The sequence below is a fragment of the Aythya marila genome (assembly GCF_965140915.1).
Source record: "Aythya marila genome assembly, chromosome: 5".
NCBI lineage: Eukaryota > Metazoa > Chordata > Aves > Anseriformes > Anatidae > Aythya > Aythya marila.
In genome coordinates, this window is record NC_139046.1 from 49,141,214 (window position 1) to 49,156,691 (window position 15,478).

A 15,478-nucleotide genomic window follows, 5' to 3' on the forward strand; every position below is an offset into this window, starting at 1 on the left:
TCCCTTCCAAATTAAAACGAAGCTGCTTGTCCCCATTGAGTATACTTTCTGTTGTTGTTTTGTCTGTACTTCTGTGTTCCCTGACTTTGTCCTGACCTTATAAAACTGCCCACGTTGTCGGATTGGTATGCCATATGGCTACATAAAAAGACTGCCTGCCACCGCCATCTCCAGATCTGTCACATCTCAAAACCTGGGAGTTGTAAACACGTCTTGTACGTTTGGTGTAGAATTAGGGAAAGAAGGAAAAATGTACACAAAATCCCTGAAGTTAGAGAGCTGGCTTCTTTCCTGTTGTTCTCGTGTGAGTGGTCTGTGTGCGGCATCACGGCCTGTTGGCGTGCTCCGTGCTCGCCTCCCTGCCCTCAGCCAGGCTCTGCTTTCCAGGGCACTTACTGCAGGGTCTGTGCAGAAAATCAGGTTGTGTGCTAATCTGAAAAAAAAGGGAAGGAAGAAAAAAATCTAAATTAGGTTCAATTGTCTTTACTTTGGGAGTTGTTTTTTTCTAGGCTGGTGATAACACAAGACTGCACTGGTGCTTGCCTTGAGCAATGTGGAGGAAGCATCTGCATTACTCTTGCTCAGGGCAGTGTTCCCTTCTCCCTGCCATGAAGAGTTGCTGTGCAGTGAAGTAAAAAAATGCAAAGTGCTTGAGATCAAATGAGATTCTGTAATCATTTGTTAAACATGTTCTGATGCCATTGTTAGTATTTAGTGTTATGAATTGCTGTGCGAGTACAAAATAGAAATAGATGTGGTTTATGTCCTGAAGAGCTTTATAATGGAAGCCATACGATAGAGAGATGTACAGTAACAGATGCAATTCATGCAATTCATGTTCCTTTTGCACCCAATTTTATATAATTTTCTATAAAATTTATATAATTTTTATATAATTTTTCTATAAACTATGCTAAGTAACGGCAGTGTTAATTATAGCATTTTCTTTTTTTGAATTTGACTTTTACAGCCTTAAAAGTACTTTAATTAAGCTTTCTTATATTTCATCTTTTCACAAAGACACTAACTCACTTCATATCTTTCTATTCCCCTTTCCCTCTCTGGATACTTCCTGCATCTTTATATGCCTGTCTTGACACATTTCTTCCTCCAGATCCCAAATTCTCCAAACTTGCTGCCGTGTTCATTATCCCTATCTGCCTTGGCCTCTCCACGTGTAGGCTTCTCTGAGCACCCTGTACTGCTACAAAAATGTCTTTTAACCTTTGTAAGACATTTCCCTAATCTTCACCCTCTTTTGTGCCTTTCTTCTTGCAGCAAAAGCCAAGTCCAAGTGTGGTGCCACGTTCTTCCCCTGCGCCAGCGGCATCCACTGCATCATCGGCCGCTTCCGCTGCAACGGCTTTGAGGACTGTCCCGATGGCAGCGATGAGGAGAACTGCAGTAAGTAAAAAGCACGAGTGAAAGCATATATATATATTTTTTACATTATCTATAGTACACAGAATGGAATCCTAGCTAGCCTTTAGCTTGAGTCAGATAACCTAGGTGACGTGTGCTTTCTTTGCTTTTTTGAGAGTCTGTCAGTTGCACTGAATATGGATAGTGTTAATAAAATAAGTCAAATCTGCCTCAAAAGGAAATGTAAACTTTAGTTCTCACCTCAGAGGAGTCTCATCAACCTCGTTGCCCTAATCACTGCCTTACCTTCATCTTCCTTAGGAGGTGTGTATGTTCTCTCATCCTGAAGCACTGCTGTTTGCAGAAGGGAAGCTGCAAATCTTCCCTTCCAACCTAGTTACTTAGTTTTGTCAGGCACTGGCACTGCCTCCTACAACTTGTTACAGGGTGTATTTTCATGGTTGTTGGTTCAGCAGCTCAGATGAGACTTATGCAACAGAACAACTGTCTCTACAACAAGCAGCTCAAGACTGGTGGTAGGGTGACATCCAACTGCTTTGCAAACCACTGCATTTTATAATGGCAGATGGCCTAACTAATGAAGGCAAGGTTTCACCTGCTTTCATCTTGGTTTTGGTCGTGTCCAATTTCCACCTACACATACATAAACACTGTCTTTTTCATTAGTATATTCTCCACCTCTTCTTCGCTGCATTATTTTCACAATGTAAGTGGATGATTTCTTCAGCAGTGTTTTTTTTCCGGTTAATTTTAAGATGTTTTCTGATCCAATCGTTGCTACAGGATGGAGCCTGTGCTACTGTGTGCACTGTCAAGCAAAATCAGCAACACTCTCAAAATGTAGCCTCTCACTGCTGTCAGAGATAGAGAACCATGTGTGAAATCTACATCACAAAAACAGGGCTTGCCTTAAAAAAACAAACAAACAAACAAACAAAACATTTTAAGGATCCAATCAGTAGGAGTGATCTTTTTATAAGATCTAGCTCTGTTTTTTTTGTACTTAATGTCTGCATATTACGTTAAGACCCATTTGTGATTTTGAAATGAGATTTAAGCTGCATGTTTGCTTTTAACAGGTTCTCTGTGCTCAAATGCAATTCACATTGGGCAAATGTACAAATATGATAAAATTGTTTAATTTTTATTTTCTCATTTCTTGTCACCGAATAAGATTAATTATTTGTTTATCAGAGCATTTAGTCTTCTCTGTTTATACGTGTTACCAAACAACGAAAAAGCAAAGAAAGGGTTGTTTAGTGAAACAGGTTCTTGGAAGGAGAAGCAGGTTCTCAAAGTCCGATGTGCCTGCCAAGACACAAGCTTCAGCTCCTGAGTTGCTCAGCAGCTTGCAGGGAAGTCACAGCAGAGATATCATTTGAAGTACTACTTGACTTGGGCTGAAACCCTTGCGTGTGGCTGCATAGATCCATTTCCATCTGTAACTCTAGCAGGGATTTATCACAGCAGTAAGGAAAGGTTACGTTCGATCCAGCAGCCCTGCTGCTATTATCGGGATCTGGTAAAAGCCCTGATGTTGCGTGGGTCTGTAGGCGGAAGCTCAAAGCAAATACTTGCTCATTCTTCTGTTGGAGCGGGCTGGGTTTTTCCTTTTAATGTCATTTAAAGGTCAGGAGGAGGCCAACAGACACCGGCTTTCAAAGATAACAAAAGGGGCAGTCTTTGCCGTGATCTATCACTGTCTACTTCTTGGAGGACTTGCCTTTCTTGTTTGTGTGCTTCCCCCACATGTTGAGGTCCCTATGGCAGTGTGAGCATCCTTTAAAGGTGCCATCTGTTGTTGGTCCAGAGTGTTTTGGCTCCTGGGAGGCTATGGCAGGGAGATGGCACCTCTACAGCGGGGATGAGGGTAGTGGAAGAAGATCGAAGGCTAGGGATATTACATTGCAGTCGTTGGGTTATACTTGAACAAATGGGTTATACAAGCGTGCTTTGAATATCTTGTAGGTAGTGGACAGACAAATGGCAGGTTTCAGTTTAAAACAACCACCCTGGAGATAGTTATGAATTCCTCAATTTCTCATGTGCTTGTAGCATGTAGCTCCAACAGGGCCTTCCAGCTGATAACAGCAGGCCGCTGATCTTCCTTTTTCTCTTTGCCATTTAAGCGCACTCGTGGTATTTTCCAGCATACCTAAGTGTCTTGTCACAGCTTTGCTTATGTAGAGAAACAGCGCTGTAGGCCCTGAAGTGACCTGCAAATCAACATGCTCTGCAAGTACGCGGCAGTTCCAGACCAAAGGAGATTTGGCATGTTCATAATAAATGTGCTTTTGGGGAGCTGGAGGAATTACCCAGATGTAGGGAGTGTTTGTTATGTATACTGCAGATTACATGCATAGCAGACTTTAAAGGTCTTTTTTTTTTTCTTTTTATTTTTGAAAGACTCTTTAAGGGCAGTTCTTACTTTAAGGAATAAAAAAATAGGAAGCCAGTCAGTATTTGGGAGCTGTAATCCCCTTTGTTATTGTGGCAGAGAAGCACTTTGAAGCAGACAAGGCATCTAAACAGCTTTTTAAGATTTTCAGTTGGAATGCTGCAGTCGGTTTCAGTCACCTCATTACCAAAAGTTGGCGGGAGTTCAGAGAAGAGTGACAAAAATGATTAAGGGACAGAGAGATTGATTTATGAGGAGATATTAAAAACTGCTAAATTATGCATATCTCAGCTAAGCCATGACTACGCAGGAAGATAAGGCTATCTACGCTGTATGTGCAGGGTGCAAACATTGTTCAAGGAGGGATTACGTAGTTATGTATGCTGGGGGATAGCTAAGGGTAGAAGGATGGAATTAGGAAAGAGAAAACAAAGATGAGTATCAAGGAAATCTCCTTGGCAGTGAGACACATTGAAGCTGTGATGTAATCTCCTAGAAATGCTGAAACTGTGCTGCTTCAGGTTTGTAAATGAGACTAGACAGAGCAGTAAATAAGCTGTAAGGTGCGAGGTTTGCAGTGGGTGAAAAGACTGCTCTACCTAAATGAGTCTGCCTAAATACTGTTCTGTTCTTACTGAGCGTGCATTCACCTAACTCACAGGGCCTTGTTTTCCTGAAAGGATTTTCTGGGTGTGTATTACCCTCAAAAAGGAGTTTCAAATTCAAACTGAGAATTTGAGAAGTGTCAACGCTGCCGTTGTATCAATTCCAAAAAGCAAGTTGGAAAAAACAGAACCAGTGGTAAATTAAACCCTACACAGTAGTTCTCAGTTGGGACTGTTGGCTTATAAGACTTGAGCTAAACTGAGTTTGTCATAAGGGGAAGCAAAAGGCAGTGCTGCTTTCCGTTTGTCTTCAGGGTGAACAAAAGCTGAGCACAGTGCTCGTTACAGGGACTCTCATGAAAGTGAACAGAAGGCTTATCACGCAGTGGGTGGACTAAACCTCTGTTAATTCTAATGAATCTTGTATGAATTAGAAATTTCATCTCCCTCTGCTCAGAGAGACAAGGTGTGTTTGATTGCCAAGTTACTCCCACATGTTCAGTGAATTGACCAACTGTTGCATTGTGACCTGTTGTTGTTGATTGCTTAAAAGCTATTTCACTGCCCGATAGGAGAGTCTCTAATGAAAGATCTCACTTTCTCTTTTCGCAGCAGCAAATCCCTTGCTTTGCTCTACTGCCCGATTCCACTGTAAAAATGGTCTTTGCATTGATAAAAGCTTCGTCTGCGACAGTCAAAATAACTGTCAAGACAACAGTGATGAAGAAAGCTGCGAAAGCCCTCAAGGTAGGCATAGGGTTTTTATTCTAATCTGCAACATTATCCCAACCTCAACTAATGTGGAGCAGGCACAGTAGAAAATATGATTCTGTTGGCTTGCTCTGTGTTTGCTAGAGCTGTGGTTTCCTGATCCTGCAAATGAATGAAACACCGTGTGTGTTTGTGTGTATGCGTGTATTTCATTATCGGTGTTCAGAGGACTGTTATCTTTCTCAGATTAATAAAAATGCACTTCTGCAGGAAGTGTTTATAATCTGTCATCCAGAGCTCGCCAAAGTTGCTGGGAATGCGTTTAGTGACTTCCAAGAGGGACGGATTGGACCCGGAGGGATCAATAATACAACTTCACTTTGAGGAAGTTTGGTGGTCTGTCCGTTTACCAGATGAGTAAGTCCATGCAGGCTTAAAGCTTTAGATCCTCGTTGCTCAGTTATTTTCTGCAGGGTATGTTTCACTGTGGGACAAGACTACAGTGAAAGAACACATTCCTACCCATTTTAATTTCTGTTTTATGAGGAGAAAAAAAATGAAGTTAGGAAAAAGTTTTTACTAATGATTGAAAATTGTTTGTATTGAGCCTGGTGAGAGTCTCAAAACACAATCTCTGGCATTTTTCTTTCTTTTCAACTTTTGCTCTATCTCTGCATACAGTGTTCCCTGCATTTGTTTTCTGTAACTTAGTACCATGGTGCTTTATGAAATATGAAATATATATGAATGACCTGAGGGTGACGAATGATGTGTATCAGGCATCAGCTGCTAAACGTTTTCATGTCTGAGTTACTTCTGAGAGACCAGAGTAGAAAAAAAGGGAGACTGGGTCGATGTTTGCGGGGATATCGCAGTGCGCTGGGACCTATAGAGAGCAGGATACATGAAGGGAGAGATAAGGCAGGGTATGAAAGATGAAATCTGAGAAATTGAAGGAGAATTACTTCAATATTTAGCTGCACTGATGATTTAGTCCTTCATGAAAGAGAAAATAATTCAGAGCTCAACACGGTGATAAATATTCTTGACAACTCATAAGGGAAGAGGGAAAACAAGCAGCAGCGATGTCAACAAAAGAGGGTTTACAGCAGTGGTGTGTGATGAGCTCTGCTGTGTGGTTTCTCTGCCTAACCTACGAGCTCTGTGTTGGGCTCAAGATGTAAAAGCTGACTGGGTCAGCCTGGTACTTGCCCAGCTTGTGTCACGTCCCAGAGACGTAACTCAGCTCAGAGAGAGCCTCCTGCACTGCAGTTGTCTTGGGGAAAGGGAAGGGAAAAAGGGCTTGTGAGCGGCTAGCGCTCTGTATTGCTACTGCAGTAGTGCTGCTGTGCTGAGGGGTGAATTGTTTTTCACTATGGGCCTAGGGCAGCCTAATAAGATTAATGTGTGTGGTAAGGTTTTGTTGGGTTTCTGTTTTTTTGGCGTCGGTAGCTTGAAGCAGCAGTGTTCTTTTCCAAGGTTGGGATGGCTGCTTCCTCTGCAGATTAATTGGCTGGATTGCCTCCAGGTTGTTTGTTGTCATGACAATCTGCTTTTGGAAGTGACTGTCAGGCTCAGGAGAAGAAAAGAGCTGTATTTCATGAAGCCGCTACTTTGTCTTTATCTTTGGTCCTTCTGGAAAAGTCAGATTAGTAAAGGGGGTTATGCAAAGCAATTCTGCCTCCTTCTATGCATGAAAGAGCCCCCACACAAGGAAAAAGGAACTCTTTCATTAGGACCAGAGCAGCAAGGAGGTGTTTTTATTTATATATTAAAAAAAAAAAAAAAAAGCACTCAAAGGACAAGATCGGGAATAAGGAGATTCTGAGGTGAAATTCTGGTTGTGGGGTGTGTGTGCAATTGTCTCTGTCCTTTGGCAGTTGAAGAGCTTCCCGGAATTGCCATTTCCCCATCTGTAAGTGGGATACGTTTGTATACCTGTCTTTCAAAGCGAGGATTAAACAGTGTAATGTGCTCAGCTTCCCATCTGAATGTAAATGAAGATTCCCTCTGGAGTTCGCAGCTATGGGTATGTCAGTGCTGGCTCCCAAACACACCAAGTACTTTGTGTTAATTGAGAATTAGAGGCTACAGTGGACAGTCTCTTTCATTTCTCTCAATTCTTTCTATGGTAATTTATAATTACCATAATTATGATGAGTTTTGTGTTAACACAGCACCCAAGAATCCTGGTCATTAACTGGAATTTGAGTGTTCTGGGTGCTTAGGGACAGAGCAAAGCAAATCTGTAGGGCGTTGTAAAGGCAAGATGGAGGATTTTCTTTCCACCAGGCATGTTATCATGTCAAATGTAGTAGCTTTAATTCAGTGTAATTGAGTGCGGTCTGACATAGGAGATTGCCCTTGTGTGCTACTTTCCTATCTAAAAAAATGTTGATTTAGCAATCAGTAAGCTTTTGAACCACTCCCTGTAGTATGATAGTGTCATTATCGCCATTTAACAGATGGGGAAGAAGAGGCACAGATCAGCTGAACACAGCGCGGGCAGAGTAACATCCGGGCTGGTGGCAGAGCTTCATCTCTGCTCGTCTGCTGCAGGGGAATGTCGTGAGGCGTAATCAATGTTTGCAAACTGTTTAGAGATACTATGATAACATGTGGAATAGAAGTGTGAATTATTAATTGGTACTTTGCTCTCCTTCTGCTCTTGGGTTTACTGACAAGTTTTCTAAATTAACACCCCTTCCTACTCCTCCATGGACTTCAAAGGCCTCCTTTATCCTGCTGTCATTACTGGAAGGCTCCAGTAGCATATCTGGTTGGGTTGTGTCAGGTGCTCCTTCACTCATAGACTTCGTTTCAGTCAAGCACAGTCGCTCTGCAGGCTGGAAAAGAGGAGTGTAACCCCCTTCTGAAAAGTGTGTCCCATGTCAAGGCCAGGTCAACATTCAAAATGCACCCTTCTTGACGAATACTGGCTTTGCTCGAGTGCTGTGAGTTGAGGTGAGCCTGAAACTATGGGTTTATAACGATTCCTTTTAGTCAGAAATAGGGCTGGGTTTGTCTGGGGACAGGGGGAGGAGACACAGGCCCCAAGGCAAAAACGGGAGGAGGGTCAGATTTCTGGAAACACATTCCTGCCCTTCTTTCTCCTTAGCACTTGTTGCACATCTTTCAAGGGCTTGCGCATCTTCAGGGTGCAAGCAAGTGCTGCGTATCTTAAAAGGGTCTGTACATCATGGGGGAAAGGGTGAGTTTAAAAACTTAAACCATGACAATCTAGAAGCAAGTCGGATGATTCTGCTCTCATTCCCAACATGGGTATTTTAACCTTGGCAATCCTCAGAGCTGTTCCTTTATTCCTACCCCAGCCACACTCCACTTGTCTCTGGTGTCCAGCACTGAAGTTGAACGGCCAGACTTTTCCCTTGGTCTAGTCTGTGGTACATTCATCCGAGTATCTGCCCGGTTTTAGGACTGGATCCCCATCCACTTTGTTCCTCTTGGAGCTTCGAGTCCCTCCCATGCCCTGAATCTACTGCTGGTAACCAGCGGCCTTCTGCCCAGCACGGGGGATTCCCCACTCTCTGCCAGCCGTCCACCAAACTAGAAGGGAATTCCTTGTTCTTAATACTTTTCAACAACTGTGCAAATTTGTTCAGCTCTAGGGCTACCTAGCTTATTCCTTTAATTGCTTTTAATCTGAAGGTGTTTTCACAGTGCTTCTTCCTTAAAATTCTCCTCCATTTTGTCCCGCTGGGCTAGAAAGATTTAGCCCCAACAAAAGCACACTGGCTATTTGAATTCAAACTCCTCTTCCTTTCACGACCCTTCTTTTCTTTCCTACTAAGTTTGCTAAATACCTTTATTAGCCTTAACCCCGTTGCCTAGGAAAGAGAGTTTCTTTGCAGCCGGTCCACAGTCCCTGGGGCTGGGGCTGGCTTCAGGAACGTGGCCACAATTGGAGCTCCGCAGTTGTTGGCAAACAGTGCCGCCGCCGTCAAGTTGCACACCACGTGTTTTGCAGGTGCCCTACATTTGCACATTTCTGCTACATTTCTGCAATATATTTGGCAACGGCCACTGTCGCACATGTGGACGCTTCCTTATTTAGTGTTGTGTATTTTTAATTGAATTCTCATTAGGATTTTGATGTACCCCAATATTCTAAAACAAATTTAGAAGCGTACACAGTTGCCAGAAGTCTCTGATCTTTCTTCCGTGGCATATATAAATTGCTTGTGTAAAAACTGGCAGCATGCTGCAAATTGAAAAATCTGACCGTGTCAAACAAGCTGACAGCCGAGTGGAACAAACACTCCAAATTTCAGTGATACAACACAATACCCGACCTATAAACACCACAAAACAAATAGCTCTCAGAGCAACCTGCTCCGTGTGGAGCTCGTAGCCAGCCCTTTGCAGATGGCAACCAGAAATCCTGGAGTTCCCCAGTGCTGTGGTATCACTTAGGCTGCCCAAAGCCGGGTCTGGCTGCACGCGTTTCCCCTTACCGAGTCTCTCTTTGTCTCATTATTGACTCAGTCTGTAAAGTGGAGCTCAACTGGCAATTACCGTGTGTCAGCTCAGTCCAATTCAGCCTACAGCTGGAATTTAATACTCGGAGGCAGGCTGAACAGAAGCACAAACTTACGAAGGGATACAAATAAAATGTCACTGAATGTTTTATTAAATCGAGGCGATGCCTGAGCATATTTATCTCTCTAATAACCCTGTTTTATAACACTTGCTGGATGGAAGTCATCCTGTCAACCGTGCATTCTGTCTTTTCTCCATTCCCTGATCAAGTTCAGGGTGCTGCTTTCCCTTTTCCTCTCCTCGTGAGATTGTTTGAGAGGGTTTTTGTCAAAAAGCAGACTGATGCCTCTGTGTGGAGTAAGGTGAGCTCCAGGATGCCCGCGTTGGTACTCATCAGTACTGGCATTTTGGATGGCTGATCAGTTCGCCTGTGAACTGGTTCCAGCAGTGGGTTTCACACCACAGTCCCTGCTGCCTTTCAAGCCAGGCTTTTCCTTTCTATTTTTTTTTTTCCATTTAATTTGAACAGCAGGTAATAACACAGAGGTTTTAGATGGCCCCAGCCCAGTTCGGAAGCATGGTGACTTCTGAGCAGGGCAAGGAGAGGAATCCTAACTTGATGGCGCATGGGGGCTGTGCAATTTCGGGAGTGTAAAAAGCTGCAGCAGGGATCGCAGGGAGAAGCCTGTGCAGCTGGTACGAGTGTGTTCGAGTTGCTGCGCCTTGCAGCTCCTGCAGCTCGCAGGGGTGGGGGGGTTGTGCAGAAGAGGCGTATGTGCCTGGGGAGAAGCCTTGTGGTGCCGCTGGGCACTTTGGCCTAGCGTTTTGGCAGAGTAACAGAAGTGCCCAAATGTTAGCCCAACGCTGTTGGGAGAGTGGCTATTGCACTAAAAGCAGCTGTAATGTATCCACAGTCCAGCAGTGACTTCAGGTCTCCAAACCGGCAACAAAACTTTTTTTTATTTTTTTATTTTTTTATTTTTTTTGTAGCTGGGGCTGAAATTGTGGTTCTCTAGCTAGGTTCAAAAACAGTGCAGGCAGGCAGTAACCATGTATCAGCGACTTTGCTTTCAGCCAGAGGCTGATTAGGGAATTGAGGCTGTGAGTGGCATGTTTTTTCTCACCTGTGCAGAGATGAAATAAGAGCTCTTAACAATTGTGTCCAGATATTTTTATCTTCGCTTTGTTACATGTGCCTCATTAACAGCTCCAGAACAAGGTGATGACATGAGTATCCAGTTTCTTTGCCTGTGCTTCAAAACTTCAAAAACAGGTGATAAAATGTCACGCTAGAGGAAGACAAGTTTAAAATAAAGGACATTTTTTCCCATTGTTCTTCGGGCTAATTAAATTCTCCCTTGAGCTCTCATTAGTAAAAATCAATTCCTTTCAAATACTTTTTCTACGAGTTTTTAACAGCATGTGGGTGTTTGAAATACACCATACGTTTTGGCAATGTCATGCAATGTCCTGGCTGCTGAACTGCATTAACTTTTCAAAGGTGTCGGTGTCATTTAATTGTGGGGAAGGCTCCTGTTGCAGAGCAGTAGGCACAGCCCCCCGGTCTGTTCGCTGGCAGTGGAGAGGATCCAGATGAAAGGCACACAGGTTGATTTTTGACTTTCTCTAGAAAGATGACAGCTCCAGGTAAGGTGGAAAAGGATTATAATGTTTTTTGTTTGTTTGTTTGTTTGTTTGTTTGAAAAAAAAAGAAACCTGAATTCCTGTTAGCACAGTTTCAGTACCAGGAAGGTCTTTTGTTGTTTTTGTTGTTGGAAAAAGTCATCGTCATAGCAAATGGGAGAAAAGGGCCACAGCAAAGGTTTTGTGGTTTAGGGCCACCGCACAGGTTTTCTGGTTTAAGTATTGAAGAGTTCTCACTAGCAGAGTGAGTTACCTTGGCCACCTCTTCATTTTCTAGCCCTAACCTTCATTCATCAGACCTGGCTGCTTTAATTCTGCTTCCAAGCCCAGCCTAGAGCTGGTCTGCACTGCTTTCCTGCCACATCTGGCCCGTCAGCCCTGCACCTTCCTCCGGGTGGCAATGCTTGGTCTTTAGCCTGACTGTTGGCGTTGATCTGAGCTAGCTGATAACGCTTCAGCATAAATCGAGCTTTGAGACCTATCTCTGCTGGCCATGGCAGCAGAAAGTCTAATGCTAATTTAACCTCCAGTGCCTTCACAAATCTTGGTTTGGCATTCTTGTGTCTGTAACCACTAATTAGAAATGATTTCCTAAAGGGAATGACAGGGGCAGCTTGCTACCTTAAGAAGTTTGTGCAGGAAATTGAGCGGAGAGCACAAGAATTTTCTTGCTCCTTAGGAGTTGAGTTGTTCTTTTTGTCAGCAGCAGGATTACATTGAAGATCAATTTTGCTGCTCAGACCTGCGTGAGCAGGAAGAAAACATCCCAGAATCTTCTGTGTGAGGCTTTTGGGTTTTGCTTTTTATTATTATCATCTTTATTTTATATTTTTTTCCTGCAGCTGCTGCAGTAAAGTTGGTGGATGTGGCTCCTAAAATGTCAGGCTGCAATTCTGTCCCCAGCTGAAACTAGTTTTGCACATGGTTAAAATCTGTATCTTTTCACAGCTTCGGTTATATCTGGGAATAATTTGCGACATGTGAGCTCTGTCAAAGCTCATATGGGTGTTCTTACTAAAATGTAAAGCCACAAGCAAGTCCACATGACCAGGTGTAAAAGTTAGTGTCTATAGGCAGAGGTTGCAGCAGTTTAATACAGAATCAATTATGTAATTGACTCAAATCAGCATGATTTCTGTGTAGACAGTCCCCAAGAGCAGGGTTACCAAGCTCTGTTGAAAAGTTTTACTGACATCTGCTCAGCAAGAATAAAAGCAGTGCGGCTGGGTCAGCCAGATGTCTCTGCAGCTACAAGCTGTGCTGGTGCACTGCACTTGCATCGGAGGAGAGCAGTGAGAAATGCAGAATTGCCCTCAAAGGCAGAAGACCCTGTGTTGGGGGGACCTTGTTAGGCCTGGACAGCTCGTGTCTGCTTTCTTGGGAAATCCTTGGTTAGATTAATTATGTTTTTTTTTGTTTGTTTGTTTGTTTTTCTGTAAGTGGCTTTACGTAGCTGGCATGGCCACAATTTTACCTTGCCTTACAAAAAATACAACTTCACGTATTTTAAGATAAATAAGGGAGTGGGAAGCTGTATGTATTTGAGGGATACCTCACAGCTGTGTTGTTATTAACATCAGCGTGGCTACTAGACATCTCCACGTCTTTCTGGAAGAAGAAGTGGGCATGAAAAGCTGGTTCCAGCCAGGTCAGTGGGAGTGTTAACTTTGTGCAGCTGAAGCAAATGGCTTTTGTGTCTACTGCAGGTCATGCTTCAGTTGCTGTACCAGTCTGCTGTGTTCACTGTGGAGAAAAATTGCTTCAGGGTGATGTTTAAAACCTAAAGAAGTTGCCAACTGGGGTTCCAAAGAAAGGTATTTCACGCTGCCTGGTCTAAAACTAGCAAATGAAACTTGATAAGCAAATGGATTACCACCACAAATAAAGTTTGTTGCCAGACTTCAGATTAAACCAAGATTGATCCCCAGTCAAGCATTTCAGTACCTGTAAATCTGTGAAGGATGGGGCTGTTGAATTCTTAGCTTTACCTTCTTCGCTGCTCTTGCATTAAAACTCAGGTCCCAGAATCTGATCAAGCTTTCTTGGAAAGCTGGGCACCACAGCAGGCTTTCTGCCTACTGCAAGTTGTGAAGTGGTGAGAGACACCATGCCAGTCTTCAGTCTGTGCGCTGCTTCCTCAGCTTGCCAAACTAACTCAAGCTCCCATCTCACATTACCAGATATTCTGTGCTAATTTGCTGTAAAAGATTACGTTAAAAATCCATATTTATAAGGGATGTTAAAAACATAAAGCAATTACATGGTTTTCAATTACATAAACATCAACATGCAATGGGAATTAGAAGCTGAATAATTAATTTTCTGTTCATTTGTAATACGGAGTTTATGCAAACAGTAAAACCTGGAGAACAAGCAGAGGGAGGAGTGCAGAGGGAACAGTGAGGGAGTGCCATCACGTCTGGTCTCCAAACTAGCTTTTAGTATCTCTGTTCCAATCCAGATCAGATGTCCAAGTAGATGTTGGCTGCTGAGGAAAGCAGCGATCTGGTGAGCACTGGGTGCAGAAGTTGTGTTTGTACCTGCACCCTGTAGTTAAGTAGTACTTACATTATCCTGGCTGAAGGTTTGGAAACCGGGGTGCATTTCTCATGTCCTGAGCACAGAGGGAGCAGCAGTGACAGCCGCCTGGATTCTTCCTCCCGTTGACCTGGTTGACCGTGGGCATTTGGGGTAAACTTTTCTCGTATGCCTTATCTCTGTTTTACAGAGGAAGAATACCAAACTTCTTACTTTTGAAAGCTTTATGAAGGATTATAAAGTAATGTGAGGAAAATAAATATCATGAATCATTTCTGAATATTATCTGTCAGCTGCTGTGCACCTGCAAGTCACTGTGAGGTCTGGGCATCGGTGCCAAATTACATCCTCCCAGGCTTCAAAGCAGGAGCTTCAAGGTCTGCTCTCTCCCTTCCCTTAATTTATTTTAATAGCATTATTGCACCACAGTAAACGCAGCAATTACCAACTAGTTCTTAAGTGGAAATAATTTTGGGAATCCGATGTTCTGGTTAAGAGGTTAGGTAATATGTTCGACTGTACTAAAACCTCAGGGATTTAAACAAGCATTTTCCATTTGTTCAGCTGCTTATTCCTAGATCCTCATTTCCCTTTCCTTCCTACGTGCTGAATAGCTAGGAAGCACCAACCTCGTTGTAGTGACGGCTGTCCAGGAAAACACTTCTAAGACTTCTTGAGATAGGCTCTTCCATGGTGGATGGTGCTCGTGATTTACCCTCTACAAATGAAGACTTAAGGTTTGTCTTCTAAAGGACAAGTTTTAGGACTGAGAGTTTTCTTCAAGAACGCTTTAACTAAAATTTGAAGTATTATGCCAAATGATTTTGAAGTCCCTAGTGGCTGGAGCCTTGCTGACTGGTTTGTAGGGAGATGGCTCGGACTAGCCTTGGGGGAAAGGGATCTTACGTGCAAATATATGGGAAGCTTTGCAAGGCACTGAACCGTGTGAGACGCCATAGCTATAGGAATATTTTATGGGAAAGAGAATGCCCTTATGGAGACTAACTTGCTGTCAAATTTAATTTCCCTATTTTACACTCCAGCAGTAGAAAACAATAAGCATATGACTCAAAGAAGGCAACGCTGTGAGGGAGGTTATTTCCTTGGTTAGGAGCTGGATGACTACAATCGACCAGGAAGAGGCAGGGGGGTGAGAAGACCACATGTCCATTCAAAAGCTAGCAAATTCCAACTAATTTTTTTCTGCTCTTGTTTACGCTTGCTAGTAAATCCAACTTTGGCTGACCAGGCCCCGGAGCAGGTATGTTGGTGATCAGTTGGACTGGGAGGACTGTAAGAGTTGGGCTCAGACAGCAGGGTGGCTGCAGCAGGTATGGGAGGACTGAAGCAGCTGTTGTGATAAACGTGACACATGGCAGTAGTGTGCAGAGCCTGGCTTTCAAACAGGATGGAGATGATGGGAAGGATTTAAGTTGTGTTCCTAGTTTATAAAATTGTGTTTTGTGTTATGAAAGGATCACTTGTCCCATAGTCTTGCCATTTGCTCTTCTGTGGTATCCAGCTGATACAGCGTGAAGACTGAGAGGGTGGTAACAATCAGCCCTTACACCCACCCATACCATTGTTTCTGTGATGAAGCAGATGCCAAGGCTTACATTCCTGAGCCCCACATCTTATTCTTTCCATTGAGCTTGCAACACCCGTGTGATTGAATCCCTGAGTGTTTGTACAAGCCGCT

At 43.3% G+C, this 15,478-nt stretch overlaps 1 protein-coding gene across 4 annotated transcripts in view; it reads left to right on the forward strand.

The window, feature by feature from the left end:
• The window catches only part of LDLRAD3 (low density lipoprotein receptor class A domain containing 3), a 115,051-nt gene that overhangs the window by 56,567 nt on the left and 43,006 nt on the right, over positions 1-15,478 (forward strand). For 3 of the 4 annotated variants that reach the window (XM_082760739.1, XM_082760736.1, XM_082760738.1), the window contains 2 exons: positions 1,279-1,404; positions 4,999-5,133. In XM_082760739.1, coding sequence (XP_082616865.1) covers positions 1,279-1,404; positions 4,999-5,133 — 261 coding nt within the window. The remainder of the gene's footprint in view (positions 1-1,278; positions 1,405-4,998; positions 5,134-15,478) is intronic. The other variant, XM_082760737.1, reaches the window with a different exon arrangement.